Below are 15,677 nucleotides of genomic sequence, written 5' to 3'. Positions count from 1 at the left end.
CTATAATCCTAGTATTTTACCAGTTGTTGGTTTTCATTCTGACTTGTATTTTTATAAATATTCTTAGTGATGAGAAGAAACTTTGGGAGATGCATGTAAATAATAAGAAAGGTCTGCTGAGTAGAGGGCTTAGACCAGGCAAGTTGGTCTGGCTTGTTTAAATTTTTGCCTGTAGTCAATACTTCAAAAGCTGTAGAATTTGGGGTATGACTTTTGTGAATTCCGTTTGAAGGCTTCTCCTATTTTTCACGTGAATTACCATGATCCAGAAGTGCGATGCAGAAATGTGACTTTCCTAATGCATCTGATTAACTTTTTTATTTTCTTTGGTTGATTTCAGAAATAAAATTGCCCGTTCATTTTTTTTTCCCAGTTATACTGAAATATGATGTTGAGCGCCTTTGTCATGCGTGTTCTTGTTTTTTACAGACGGGCTGAAGCCGGATACCAAGATGCTTCTTACTGTTGCCTCCAAGAAGAAAACTAAGGTGGGGAAGGGGGATGCAGCCAAAGAGGATGAAAGCAGCAAGAATGATTCAGCCCAACCTGTTACCATCTCTCTTCTCTTTAAAAGATATGTCTTTGACACGCAGAAGAAAATGATTCAATCCTGAGAAAGCGAGAGGCCTCTGATCGCACCTGAAAGACCAGACTCTGAAATGAGTTCAGGTGGACTTGTCTGAACGCATTAGACCTGTTCCTTCCTCACAAGCGGAACCTGGAAGCCCCTGCTGACTACGTGTCCCCTCCCAAAATCTCCACAATCTGGTTTTGTTCTGTTAGAATCTGCTTATTTTGTCATCTTTGCGATGTGAATCTTTATGGCCTCTCAGAGCATGTCACCTGCCAGATGAGCGCGTTTGGGGGTGTGTGCTAATAGTGGTGTTTTTCTGGATGATTGTTTCGAAGTTTCTCTTGATTTAAAAGTTTGCCACCAATATTAATGTAAATCTAGTCAAGATGTGAATTTCATGCGACCCGCAAAGTGAAGCTGATTAGTCTGGGTTTACTTCCCCGAGCAAAGCTGGGGGCAGAAAGCACATGATATAATAGGTGAAACCTAAAATGGATGTTTCACATTCCTTCAGCTGCAACTATGTAAGATGCTATCTGAGAGATGGTATGGATCTTTTTTATAAATAAGATTTATATCTAGAAATGTTTTTCATATTAAACACAATGATGCGTGTAACTGAGAGTCTTAATTGTTCTGTTTGCCGTTCCAAAGGTTCAGAAGCTATCTTCAGTGACATTTTGTATAGCTTTTCTGAATTTCCTGTCTGTTGTGCGGTGAATCCTACTCCAGAATTGTTTTCTTTTTTTGTAAGCAAAATGTCATTTGTGTGTGAAAGAAAAAGTTGCCTCTGGAAATAGTCAAGGGCTTTATTTCATTAAAATAATGATAGAAGATGGCAGCATAAGCCTTGTAAAATGAGTATCTCCAAGATGCTTTAGAAACCATTAGTTGTTTAATAGGGATTTCATGGCTGCTTTAGTTCTTCCTCTCAATTTCATGTCCTGGGCACATAAAAAGGAGAGCACTGGTAATATCCCTTCTTTGTTAGTTACAAAGCATAGGACACCTTAATGTGAAAACTGGCAGTAATTCCACAGGTACGAAATCTGCATTCTGGAACAGAAACTGGACTCGGGCTTGGCGGCGTGGCAAAGGCTAGTTCCTGCCTTTTGAAGAAAAAGAGTACTTCTGCTGGGTGACGTTAAATAGCAGCCTGTGACCCGTTTGCTGAAGCCATAGAAGATCCCCGGGTGTATAATGTAAGTGCAGTAGTTGCACATGGAAGTAAATAACTGTAATGGATTGCCACAGTCTCTTTAATCATTATAACTATATTATTAATAACAGCGTTATTAATTAAATATCCATTGTTGGGTGTGAGTCCATCATGCTAACATGACCCTGGTTTTTTCAGTCTTTTTCTTTTCCTTCTAACTTCCAGGTAACCAAAGTGGATACAAATGGCAAAACCATCAGCTATTGAGAGGGTATTTACAGCCGGACAGTCGTGAGACAGGGCAGTTCTGGTGGCTAAACGAGGTTGATGGTGCCCCTTTAAATCAGAACAGAATTAGTGCTTTGTGGAATAATCCCAAACGGTTTCTGCTGAGTGAGTCCCAGCAAAGCTTTAGCACATCCCTTAAGATTATGGGGTATGCTTTCAGTGTGATCCCAGAGGAATTAGGCAGGCAACTTCAGCTATGGCTTAATGTGACTTGTGCTGCCAGCCTTGCTGGAAAATGTATCCTTCTCTAATGAAACAAATGCATTTCACACCCATGTCACCTCTCCTTCCCCATTTCTTTCCTCTTCCCAGACACCCCCAAAGGCAGTCTTTGGGCAGAATATTTATGTTATCTTTCTTTTAAGCCTTTGTCAAATCCTGTTTTGTACCCTGCACCCGGTTACCTCTGCTTAAGATACTGCAGTGATGGAAGCTAGAGAAACAGATGACATAGAAGCAATGCCGTTATTACCATCCCAGGTTAGTCTTAAGAATTTTTGATATACAAAAGAAGTCTCATTAAAAAAAAAAAAAATCAAGTGAATTAAGGAACTTACATTTTTATCTGTATAGTTCTAATGTCCTTGCCAAATTTTAAATTCTGCCAACTCTGCTTGGCGTTTTGGAAAGAAAAGGGCAGTCATCAGGAGAGGTGTCCTGCTGTTGGCTGCTCCAGAGTTGTTAGCCTTGCGCTTACAGGTTTTTGTCTTTCTCATTTTTCAATAGTTCTGGAGAGGAGGCTGGTGGTATGTGTCATTACAAAGCACTGTCTGATTAATGTTTTCCCGTCTATGCTGTGGGTTGCCCGTAGCAGGATTAGTGAGTCACTTGTTATGGAACTTGATGCATTGGAAAACTCATTAGACCTGAATACTTAGTTTTGCGGCCCTCTGCTTGGCTGAAAGGTCCTCTTGTGCTGAGGGTCCCATGCTTTATTTGCTTGGAATACTCCAAGGGGGGGAGCAGCAACAGCTTCCAGAGCCAGACCTCCATCCCTTTCTCATCCAGTCTCCAGTAATACACTTTTTAAAATCTTTCCCCTCATTTTCCATCTCATTTCTAGACTAGCGTACTAACTCAGGATCTTTCTTCCATCCTCTCAGTCCAAGACCTAATCTCCTCCTCAGCACTCCTATTTCCCATCTTTGCTCGTTGCTTCTCCGTGTTCTGGCTCTGCTCTTGCCTCTGGAGGAGGAGATGTAAAATCTGGGTGCCGGCTGGGCTCCCACGGCAGGTACTGGGAGCCCAGCATGGTGCGGGGAAGGCTCTCGCCCTGCAGCTTACACCAGCTCCAGCGTGCGGCGAGTAACCGCCTGTGTTCTGGCCTGCAGGCTGTGAGTTGGGCAGAGCTCTCACGGGCAGCCGCTGCTGACCCAGGGGGAGCAGAGGCATGTGTGCTGTGCCTCGTGCCAGTCCCTTCACCCACCACCGTGTCCCGTCCTTGGGCTTTGTAATCCTCTATGTAAAGCCCTGTCCTTTTCTTTTGCTCCCCTAGCAGAGGTTTGCGTAGGACAGACAGCTGTTGAAGACTGGGGTTTGGTTTTGTGTTTTTCCCCTTTTTTAATTCCAAAAGGAGAATTTAAGTGTGCTGGGGAACTTTGATTGTAATGTGCTATTACTGCAGATCTCTGGCTGCTGTCCTGAGGCTGTTGGATACACATTCGAAAAAGGGTGAAATGGTGGAACAAAATGATTATGGGAAAATCAAAGCTTTTAAAGACATTTGTAGGATGAACAGATGTTCAAACATTCTTTTATTTGGTTTCCAGACAGACGTAGAGACTTTCCTTTCATCCTCGTAATCAGTGCATTATGCTGTAATTTGTAAAAATGGCATTAAAAAAATATTAACAGGGTCATATTGTGATCTACTGACTCCGTGTCATTAAGCCGTGAAGTTAAGAACGGCAACTGGGAACAGGGGTTAAATGTTGCAGAATGTACTGTACTAGCATATATTGTCAGGCTGTGTTATAATGAATCCAAAATGGAATAAAGATGTAAGGAGGTTTTTTAATACTGCTAAGGTTGTCAGTGTTGCAAAACTAGAAATTATTATGGCTGTGCAGATGTTCGGTGAGTAATACGTCTTTGGGTTGTGGGGAGAGGAACAGTGAGAAAAGCTTTGTTTTTCTAAGCCTGTTTTCTGCTTTTCCTTGGAATTTATTTTGGGACTGCAGTCTGGCTTGCGATCCTGCCAGAGGTCTTGAGCCGTGAGGGTCAAAGCATGCGATGGTGGTAGCGAGGATTCAGTAGGTGGCATCCTTGACTTGGAATCAAAACTGAATCTCCCCACCTAAAAATGGGGTGCGCGCTGGCATGGACAGTGAAGATCTTGAATCAAGCTTGCAACCCATCTCTCAAAGAACAGTTTCCATTTAAAACTACCATGCGTTTAATGACTGGGACAGAGCCATTAACTCCAGTCTGTTGACCAAACCCAGAAGTGCCAGTGTCCTCTCTCTGTTTTCTGGGGAGGTTCAGTTGAAAATAGCTCTTTTCCTCACTTCCTACCATTTGTGTTGATTGATCGCAAGTACCTGACTATGGAAAAATGAGCCAACCCCATTGGCAAAGTTCTTGGCACGTATGAGACGTCTCTTTCGGGGCAGTAAGCACTTCACCTCCTCGTTGGAGCTGTGCAGTTGAACAGCCACAGGGTGGCAGAGCAAAAGTGGGAGCCCAGCAGCATGAGGAGTTGTAATGATGCCCTGGTGTCCTGGAGCAGCCACGTTCCACCCCAGGGCTGTCTGCGTCTCACTGCTGGGACACCAGCTCTGTCTTCACATCTGTAAAGTGCTCTGGGGTCTTGTGAAATGAAGGGTGAAAGGCAGCAGAGGAGTGCTAGTTATTAGCAGTTTTAAAAACTCTTTGTGTTTTCCTTTTATTTTAATATTCACGGTGAGCTGAAAAGCTCTTTATTTACAAACACGCGAGTTTTAAATGAACTTACCGAGTATATAAATAGAATCATTTTAAGATAAGGCACAGGGAGCCTAACCTGCTGGGCCTGGGAGAGGGAGAAGAACCGTACGATTACAGACTGCAGCGAGGCCGGTCTTGCTGGGCGATGGGCATCCAGAAGGAATCCAAGGCTTTGGGGAGATTTGTGTTTAAGCAAGATATTGGGGAAAGGGGAGTAGTCTTCTAGGATTCCCCACAAATTCTCCTACTGGTCTGTACAAAAATAGGTTCAAAGCATAATTTGATAGGGTTGCAGATCCACAATATACACTATGTAAGAGGAGAAAGAGTACGATGGCCTTTTTTATTTCCTGATGCCAAGGCCAGAGCATGGAGTCTTTCCCGTGTCTGCTGCTGTGCATCCAGCACTGGCTTCAGTTCCAGTTGTTACTAGACTTCAGAGTTTAGGAATAAGAATGGGTTTTCCATTTCTCAGTAAGCATTAAAGTTCTTTACTTTTATTTGTGTGTCTGGTATGAGTGCTTTTCCAGGATGGTATAGTCAGTCTGCAAGACTGAAATCTTTTTTCCTTCCCCTCAAGGTGACTTAGGCTTGCTTGTCAAAAATGAATGCTGTGAGGGACCTCTTTGCCTAAGGGAGCCATGGGTTTCTGATGTGTGTTTGTTTTTCCTTTCCTAATAAATGACAGGAGAGGGAATCCCATCTCGTTCTTTTATTTTGGAGCTCATGCTCAGGGTCAGCTGTGAAAGGAACTAATCAAACAGAATCAGAAAAACCCTGCAAGGTCTTTGGTAAATCTGAGCCCTACCCTGCACTTCAAGGCTCATTCTTAAAAACCCGATTGTCTTTTTGACTACTGAGTCCTTGCCAGTCCTGCCTGTTCTAGTTCATGTTTCTTACCCAAAAGGTAATTTGAGGTCTGGATCAAGGGCTGCTAAACTAAACCACCCTGGCAGTGACTGAGGTGCCTGCTAGCACCATTGCGTTGGCGTTTTGGCTAAGCTGATCGGATTACTTGTGATCCTTTAAGAAATCTAGACTGTTCATTAGCTCTAGAAGGTGCTGTTTAGATCAGTTTCTTCTCCTTTTCTTTGATTGGAAGTCAGGCAGTCTTTGTGTTTTGGTTGCTCATTCTTAGATTTCTCAAGGGCCTCATTCATGTCAATCAGAGAGACTCCATCCTCCTCGGACCGCAAAATTGCTTTTATTAGGCTGTATATGGCCCCCATTCAGATGTGTAGGAACCAGTTCTTTTATACTACTTGTCTGTGAAAACTGATATTTTAGTGCCTATAACTTTAGTCTGACAATTAGTAATCCGTGCCCTCATGGTGAATTCATTCCCAAAACAGCATTCCATAAGGACAAGCTGAAACTTAGACCCCACACAGTGGTTTTGCCTATGTTTCTTCCTTTTACCTAAAGCAAGCAGTCCATCATCTAGTTTTCTTTCTTAAGATTCACTTTAACCAAAGTTAAGTTGAACTCCGCACCCTCTATGAGAATACTGTTTTATTACCTGGAAAGATCAGTGTCTTTCAGAAGCTCTTCTAGACAATGTCAAGTTACTCAAAGGTTATCGGTGCCCACCTGTGTTAATGTGTGTGTGATGTTCTTCACTGCAGAAAGTGAATCATATTGTCTGTGAAAACATTAGATACGGAAACTAGTATCTAGAGATAATCATCTGAAGCAAGAAAAATTACTTACTGAGCAGAAATGAGAAATAACCCAAATTAATCCCCCCAAAAATCCAGGCATCTGAGGTGTTTTCGTTGCCTACGTGTATTCTGTAACTTCCCATCCTTTCTCACTACTGCAGAACATAAGTACTCGGTTTTGTATTGTAGCACAGGAATGATTTCTGTCTTGCTAGCAGTGGTTGTCACCACACACCAAGCCGATGGTTGTAGAGAATCAAGGGAATACTCCAAAATCCCCCAAACTTTCATGAGTTGTAACTCCCAATTCTAAGCTCAGCACTGTGTATTTTTTGTGTATGTGTATTAATTTGTATTTATCTGGTTTGAAGCTTGTTTGCCTCTGCTACCCACTTGGTTTTGTCTGATTCTTCTGGAATTCCTTGCCGTGTAGAGTGACTTCTGTGTTCTTCGTATTGAAAGAATGTGAGAGTTGGTCCTGTCTGTGCAGTTAAACCCTCGGGCTGAGGTATTAGGAAAGGAGGGAGGGGGTGCCTGAGTGCCCTGCAATGTACGCATGGCCCAGGACACGTGCTGTCAGAAGTGGCTTTTGCATGGGGAGTGCACATGCACCAAAAGCAGGATGCGGGAGGGTAAGCAAGCATGCTTTTATTTTCTTTAACTGATTTGTTTTCATACCTCGAGGTTTAGATGTAGGGTTTTTACGTTCTGTGTATGATGTAGTTTTAATTTAAGAGTGAGACAATAATTGAGTTCCATTGAGCGTTGCTTAGTGCATCAAAACCTATGTTTAAGTGTCATCCTCAGGTGCTTGCTGACAAAGATTATTGTAGAGTATTATACCTGTGGAAAAGAATTGCAATGTTGGACTAATCGGGAAGTCTCACTGGGAAGCTTTTTTCTCTCCATTATGCATCTTAAGATACAAGAAGGGTGAGGGATGTCAGACCGTCGGCTGATTTCCTTGGCAAATGTACCCCGTTGCAGCTGAAGGAGAAGGTGGGATGGCCTAAAGAGAGTGGTTTGGCATGAGGGCAGAACGTTTCCTAGCTTGGTTGTCATAGAGCACGAGATGTGCTTTCTCATGTACGTGCTTCTCGTTTCCCTTATAGGTGAACTAAGGTAAATTTCAATTGTTAATGAATGTAGAAGGGAAAAGGAAGGGATGATGCTATGTTATCTTGCCTTTTTAAAGATGTAGTTGGGGAGCTCTGACAAGAGAAGCATTTTGTTTGGAGAGAAATCCAAATCACTTTATACCTCAGTGTGGTTTGCTTTGCTTTGTTTTTAACTCCGAAGATTGATCTGTGCTCACAACCCCACTGAGTAATTTGGTCTCCGTCCAGTTCTACGTTGTGTTGTAAATCTCATTTGCCATCTGGCAAAGCATGGCATGACGGGGCAGTTTCAGGGAGACATCCGGGTTTAGAACAGTGGAAAAGAATAGACGTTTGCCAGTTTGGAATGAAAATAGAGCTGTCGGGAGCACATAACTGGACGAGAGGCATGGGTTTAGGCTGGAATGTATTTCTGGAGGCCTAGAACTGCTGTAATAACTATCTGAGCTCACATTTATTTAGTCATTTAATTCCGACGTTATAACAGGTATATAAACGTTTAAGTATCACAGTTTTTTAACATAATGATTTTATTGAAGTTCAAGATCAGTATTGAGAAAAGCTGTCTGCAAAACATTTTGATTTATCAATTCCAAGTGCTGACAGTGTTTGACAATTTTTGCCCTTGGTATACGATGTCTTTCAAAAATGTTGTGTACAATTCACTCTGATATGTTTGCTGCAGTAAATCCATGCCCAGTTGATGGGCACAGAATTGGAAGAATGAGTTTAGTGAGTTGTCCACTGTCACACGTGGGATGTTGCAGGGGTGGAGCTGAATCTTCAGACTTCAGCTCCTGCTGCTTCTCCTCCCACATTTCACCCGCCGGCCGCGTGAAGGCCACTCCTGACTCTGCAGTTACTAGCCTTGAGGGTAGTTGGTCCAGACTCCTCAGTAGATTTCCTTTCTTTCCTGGGACAAAAGTAAGAGAAAGTCTGAGATAACTTCATCCTTCACCGAGGCGATGCAGGCAGAATTTGTCTATTTGTTTCTTGGTCCTTTTTTATTTGGTCTGTTTTCCAAAGGCAGATGATAAGGTGGAGTGTCTGCTGCGTGCCTTGCACCCTAACAAAGGCGGCTTGTCTAAGAAATGCTCCTTGTCTCCTGCTACTAAAACGGGCACAAGTGAACTCATGGTAACTTTGGCCGCAATTATTTGCTTAAAATACTAACATTAATATGATCTATGAAAGAGCAACAAAGACCTCCTTCAATTTGTACATAAGGCTTGCTAATTTGCAACATGAGTTTTGCTGGTTAGTTGTGTTTTTTTTCACCCCCCTTAATTAGAAATTTTAATTAGAGCATGCTGTGTATTAAGATGTTAAAGCTTTGACTGGCAGTTTGGAATTGCAGGAGGATCAGCTGTCTCTGTAGGGCTGTAGCACAACAGGGATTAGCTCGCACCCTTCTCCCTGCAGGTGTATTTTGCTTCTTGAGTCGGATCATCAGAAAATGTTCTTCAAGGCAGCGTTCATCTTCCTGATCGGACCTTGTCTGTTCCAAGGGACCTGAGTTTAGGGGAGATCTACAGATTCACCGGTCGTACATAGGGTGAAACGACAAAGTCTCAAAACCGAAAGACAAACAGGTGAATTGTTGGAGCATTTTACCATGGCGTTGGATCAGCCTTGCTCCTTTGTCTGCTGACTCGGGTTGCGATGCTGCCAGTGCAGGGAGGATCCCCTCTCCCTGCCTTTGGAGGTCACTTACTATGCTGGCGCTTCCAGCAGCTCCCGTTTTCTGTCCCGCGTAGCGATACAGAAGAGAGCCGCCTGAAGAGTTTTCACCATCTTAGATCTGCTGGTGTCAGCTGTCTGTAACACACCACGCGTAGCGTGTCGCTGGGTGTGAGGGAGCCTTGAAGGCTGATGTGTGTCGAGTTTGCTCGGGCTCCCTTACCTCATTTTTCTTCTCTCCTGCTTTAAAGCAGATTTGTGGGAAGATAGGGATAGAATCTAAAACATTAGCATTTAATGTTTCCAGCATCACGCTCTTGGAAAGTACAAAAACTTCTGCTGGTGTATAATTATGGAATAATCTATTTGTAAGGGAACTGTTTCCCCAGACTCCTCACACTTGTTGGGTATCTTGTGTCCTTTGAGCCTGAAGATGTGTATTTTTGTTCTGCCTAGTGTAAGTTTAGGTTTTCCGGACAAATACCCAATCATTTAAAAAATTGCTGAAATGCATTTTCCAAGATATCTTGTAGCGCTCTAACCCACAAGCTAATTATGAAACTGCAGTTTTAATTTGCTGTTTTCAGTTGATTTCATGTTCTGCTGGAACAGATCATGGTTTCCCTTCCTTCTTGCTGTTAGTTTGTTTACCTTTGGCAGATGTCATCTGTCTTTCAAAGTGCAAATCTTTGCAACCTTTGTTGGTATAGAAAACTATCCGTGCTTTTCATGGTTTTATTAAATCACTGTGCTTTTCTAAATGCAGATTGATCAGTGGCGTTTTAATAATTTTGGTAATATCTGTCCCTTTTCTTAAGTGTCTGTCCCCCGGAGCCCTGCTGTGCAGGGACCGTGTTCTACTGAGCTGTGCACAGTGATGCCGGAATCTTTTATCTTGCATGCTTCTGGTAGTGTATCAGCGTAGTTCAGTTTATACATTCTTTGTGGTTACCTTTCACTTGTCAATACCCCATTTCAGCCCCGCTTTGCTGATACTTAAGTTCTTCCTCCTCCTCTTCCTGCCAGCTAAATTAACTTTGGGCTGTTTGCAAATCCTGCCCAGTTATATGGTTCTTCCCCTTCTGGAAGTTCATTCAAGTTAAGCAACGCCGAGGTTAGCGTGGAGATTTGTAGCACTCTTTTAATCTTTCATTTGGTTAAAGCCAGACTCTTATTTTATTTCGGTCCTTTTCCTTCGTTGCGTTTTTTGCAGAAGGTCTTTGGTAAGCCCAGTGGTTTATGAATGTGTGTGGGTAATTCCAGTATAGTGGAGATGCACAACTTCCCTTTGCTTTTTTGGTGCTTAATGAATGGCGTTTACCCGGATGATTAGCCAGCCTGGTTTTGATCATTGCCTCATGGTTTTACCTGGCACTGGAGTAAGCTCACCCTGGTCTGTAATTCCCAGGAGAATTTTTAACTTCTGTTTTACAGAATGTGTTAATATTGGTAATTGACTGCAGTTAAGATGTGTATTTCTGTTAGTGTGTGAATCATTTAATAATGCTGTCAATAATGCAGCAAAGCGTTTTAACAGGTTTTTTTTCTGCTGGTTGTCCACTTAGTGGGCTCGGCTGGTTTTGTGCCAGTCCATAGAAGTGAGTACGGGTACCCTGGGTACTTGAAGAAAAAAAAAAAATAGATACAAAAGAGAAGGAGTCTTGATGTAGTTCAGGAGCATGTTCCTATTGTTGGTTTTTTTTTTTTTGCCATGCAGTAGTAGAATGACCTGAATCAACAGTTGATAATTACTGAATGTTATCAAGCTTCTCCCCTTTTTGCTGAGCAGTTCTAGTCCAAAGTTGGTCACAAAATTGGCTCAGGCATCAACGCAAGTTCTTGTGTTCTTCACCTGATCGTGAAAACAGCTTCTGTTTTAAATTGTTAAAACTGAATTTTTCATTATTCATCAGAACTTTAAGCTAGCACTGTCAGAAGGCACTGTGGAATGAGTTTTTCCTGGAAGGACTCTTGCAGGTATCGTGCGTCCTGAGCCAGGCAGCCCTTGAGGAGCGGTTGAGCCAACCCAGCGTTACCATTCTGCACTAGGCTGTTCCTGGCTTCTCCCCCTTGCAGTAACGTCCCGGGCCAGCATTTCAGTGCCTTAAAAAAGGAACGGCAGGGAAAGGCTTTGCAACAAGTTGAAAATGAGCAGTGATGTAGCAAATATGCCATGATTGGAGAAAGGCTGATTTAATTAAGCATTTAAGTCTGGGACGCTCTGGTGTAAACAGCCTGTGGCTCCTGGCTTGCAAATTAGGTGTCTTTCTTTTTGTGGCTAATCTAGCTGTGTTTGTGCTCGCGGTACCAGGGTTTCTGTCACTCTGAGCTCAAAATATCGAATCCAGGCAAGTGACTGCGCACTATACGAGATAGGAGAATTTCTTCCCTTAAACCACAGGTGTGCAGCCGTTCTCGGAGGGATGGCCAGCAACAGCAGCACAAGTTACAGTGCAGCAGGGCCGCATCCATTCCCGCTTGCGGCATTTCTGTGTTAACAGAGCTCCTCCTCTTACACGTGTGATTTAGAGGACAATATGGCAGCGTCTCATTCCAAGATTGCACCGCATCAGGTGGAAAGTAGCATCGATTGAGCTTCCAGGCTCTTTCTGACATCTCCGTTTTTTAGCTTGGAATCCCGTGGCTTGCTTTGCCATGTGAACTTAGCAGCGACATTCAAAAGAGAAACAGTTGTTTTAAAACTTCTCAATGAATCTTGGAGCAGCTGTGCCCAATTTGGGATCAATATGAAGATATTAAGAAAGCAAACCCTATTTTGTCCTATCCGTTAGCAAGATTTCTTCTGGCTCTGTCACTGATAAGCGTCTCTTTGTGCCTTTTCAGTAAGAAGTTGGCATCTGTTAGATGTATACAGAATGACAGGGTTTATCACTTCTTGAAGGGAATCCTAAGGTCATCTTGTCCCTCTCCCTGCCCAAAAGAAGGATCAGCTCTATGTATGTTGCGCTTTTCAGGTGTCCAGCTAACTTGTTTTTAGAGATTTTGTCACTAGCTGTCACAAGGACTTTACTGTCATTAGTGTTGTTTGGGAGGGAGAGGGAACAGGTTCTTTCTTTCCAGTATCTTACTTGAATCTTTTGTGCTGCAGTGTAAACCTATTTATTTTAATTTTTTTAATCACCATCCACTGTGGTACAGAGGACAGACTATTCCTTTTCTCTTTGCAGCACTGTTTTATGTACTTGAAGACTGATCACTTCCATGCTTGATCTTCTTTCCCCTGGACTAAATGTTCTTAGTTTGTACCGTCTCTCCCCGTGGGGGCTTTGTTTCCCAGATCTGGAGTAATTTCTGTCTTCCCGAGTTTCTCCAAATGGTCAATGTCTTTTCTTAAGTGTGTTTCTGTCAACTGGGCAGTTCTCTAGCTAAGGCCTCGCAGGTACTGACTGAATAAAGTCGGATTTTAACTTCGGATGTGTCTCAGGCCGTGTTCCTATTTACGCTTCCCTGTCTGTGGGTTTTGCAGAATCAGGAGTTTATTGCCTTAAGTTTAATGTTTGAGCTCAATATCATGATGCCTCTCTATCGGTCTGTTACATGGGCTTGCATTTTCCATTCTATACTTAGACATTTCTACATCCCCTCTTAAATAGCTTCCTATTTTTTCAGACTATTTCCCCAGTTTGCTGGGATTACTTAAATTCCAGTCCTTTCCTCCAGCATACTCATTCCTACCTGATCTATCCAGTCATGAGGATCATCAACGAAAATATTGAATAGAATTAGCTCGAGGACAGACCTCTGTGAACCGTGTTTAATATATCCTCCCAGGCAGCGTTACCATCAATAACTATTCTCTTAATGTTCTCCAAACAGTGTCATGCTCAGCCTCTCATGAGTTTCTCTTGGTGATTTTTCCCTAGCTTGCTTATGCGAAAGTCTTGTGGAAAAGCATCAAAAGTTTTTTCTAAACCAAGCTATGTACAGCTGTATTCTAGGTGACATTTTCAGAACTTTTCACTCGGCTTTCATTTGGCTTCAGCTGCAAAACTGGACCTGTGTGGAGCCTGCTGTCCACAAGGTATGTGTTTGCTTTTGGTTTTTACTGAAATCCATTTTTCAGAGAAAACTAACAATTTTTTCTGACGTGTGAGAGGATGCTTAGGAATGTGGACTACTTTGGCGCAAAATATGCTGCAAGCAGGTGATATGTAAGTTTTCGTGGTTCTGTAGGTCAAGATTAAAACGCATCTGCAAGACTCGGTCTTTACAGCCTTGACTTCCTCACTGACGTATGCTGTAGTCGCAGCCCTCAGCCAGAGCTCTTGGCAAACACTCCGGTGCCGAGCACCCGAACCCGCGCTGGATCCGGTGTCAGCGCTGCAGCCTTTCTCTCTTGTGGCTCGTGTCTAAATCACAGCACGTATGTCTTTTGGGGTTAAGCAGCAGGAAATTTTGCAGCTGAATTGAACAACAGTTTGGTGACAGGGACGAATCCTAAAAAGATTCTGGGCAGACATTCAGGCTCATTTTCATTGCAGTGGAGATTTGAATTTGCAGGTGAGTATTTTGGTCCATTTCAGTAGCACGGTGCTTTCAGGTGTGATTAAAATGCTTTTGTTAATATTTAAAAATCAAATAAGACATTTGCCGATAATTCCCTTTCCTTTCTTGGCCTTGTAATAAGCATATAATAAATTCAACAGCTGATGTCGTGAGGAGCTATTGGATTTAAGCCCATCTGAACATGTAGTTATTAGGACGCCTTCTACACCTTTGTGTATAAGGAATAGGTCTCAGTTATGATGACGTGCTGCACAACTTCACCTCTGTGCGGGGTGTTCGGCAAACAATCCCCAGCAGAAAACGTTTGCGATCGCCTAAGCCATGGGAAGTGCTCTCCTACTCCATTAGCCTCGCTGCACTTGCTCATTTTTTTCCCTTACTAAATCAAAAGAGGAGGGAAACATATCTTCGCAAGCAGGAATTAGCCCAACTGTATTTTACAGGTAAACTAACAAATAAGAGGAGAATCTGAGCGGCCCCCGGGGACCTGAATTTGTTTGCCGCTGGGCCGTTCTATCTGCAGCTGGCATCGGCGGAAACCTGAGTGCTCCATTAAAAGTCGACAACCTCTGTTCGCTGGGCCACGGGGCAAACAGAGCCAGCCTGTTCTGCAGACAGACTGACGGCCTTTATCTCCCCCCACCCAGCTCGTGATGGGAAATGATGAGACTGAAACAAAAAGCTCGAAACTAGGACTCGGTACTTTTACCCTGCAGCTGCTGTACCGAGGAGGAGTAGCAACACAAGGTTGCCTTTCAGAGGCCACGTGGGAAATACACTGAGTGCAACCCATCAAATGAGGATTGGGGCTGATCTGGGGGTGCTGCCAGGAACGGGGAGTAATAACACGGTGCTGGTGTGAGCCCCAGATGGTGACCAGGGGAAGCACACATCTGAAAGTCTTCGGTCCAAAACCTTGTGGATTGCATGGGTAAGTTGCCACTCCCAAAGAAAACGGGGACAATAATCCATTATAGCGTCCACCCTTTCAGCTATTCCCATGGATTAATGCCTTAAGCAACACCTTGCTACTCTCTCACCCACTCCAGGAAGGCTCAAACCTGTGCTGTCCTATAGCATTATCATGCAGTAAATGTGACTGCCAAAATGATGCCTTGATGCTCTGGCTGCTCACGAGGCAGAAAGTAAGGGTATGTGTGTCTTTGTCCCCATGGTACAACAGGATTAAATCGTACCTCAAACATGTAGCGTTAGGGATGATTCATGTGAAAATTCGTAGAACTGGATGTTTTTGCCTTTTTAGAAGACAACGCTTCAGCCAAGGGACAGTGTGCCACACAGGAAGTACGCTGGGCTTCGATGGTATCAGTCTGAAGGGAAATGCACGATAGTACTCCGAATGCAAGGGAAGTGGTCTTTCCACTACGAATTTGCAGATATTTGACTGGTAGAATCATCAGTTCTCCTGTGTAAAAGAATATACCTTTGCCCCATCCTTGCTGCTCCTCTGTCCCTTTGTTCCGCCTGCTGTTCTTGTCAGTAGAGCTCTCTGGTACAGGCAGCGAGTCGCTGTCTCTCATAGGCTTAAAGGCTGTGTTTTGTTACTGAATGCCGCTGTTTCGTTCTTTGCTGTTTTCTTTTGGAGTCTGGGTATGCGAGCTCTTCAGTGGTAACACTGGAGTTTGGGGTTTGTTTGGGGGTTTGTGCGTAATCCTGCTATCCTTTTACTTTTTATGACACCAATGGAGATAACGTGTGTAAAGGGAGAGTTCCCCGAACCAGCT

The 15,677-nt window shown here is 43.4% G+C and overlaps 1 protein-coding gene across 3 annotated transcripts in view; it reads left to right on the top strand.

The window, feature by feature from the left end:
* The window catches only part of EEFSEC (eukaryotic elongation factor, selenocysteine-tRNA specific), a 127,514-nt gene extending 126,322 nt beyond the window's left edge, over nt 1-1,192 (top strand). For 2 of the 3 annotated variants that reach the window (XM_074602735.1, XM_074602737.1), the window contains exon 7: nt 430-1,192. In XM_074602735.1, coding sequence (XP_074458836.1) covers nt 430-614 — 185 coding nt within the window. In that variant the 3' untranslated portion in view covers nt 615-1,192. The remainder of the gene's footprint in view (nt 1-429) is intronic. The other variant, XM_074602736.1, reaches the window with a different exon arrangement.
* The last annotated feature ends 14,485 nt before the right edge of the window (nt 1,193-15,677 follow it).

This window comes from Larus michahellis, chromosome 10 (genome assembly GCF_964199755.1).
Source record: "Larus michahellis chromosome 10, bLarMic1.1, whole genome shotgun sequence".
NCBI classification, from domain to species: domain Eukaryota; kingdom Metazoa; phylum Chordata; class Aves; order Charadriiformes; family Laridae; genus Larus; species Larus michahellis.
The sequence above is the reverse complement of the archived record's forward strand: the minus strand, read 5'-3'. Positions and strand labels throughout refer to the sequence as shown.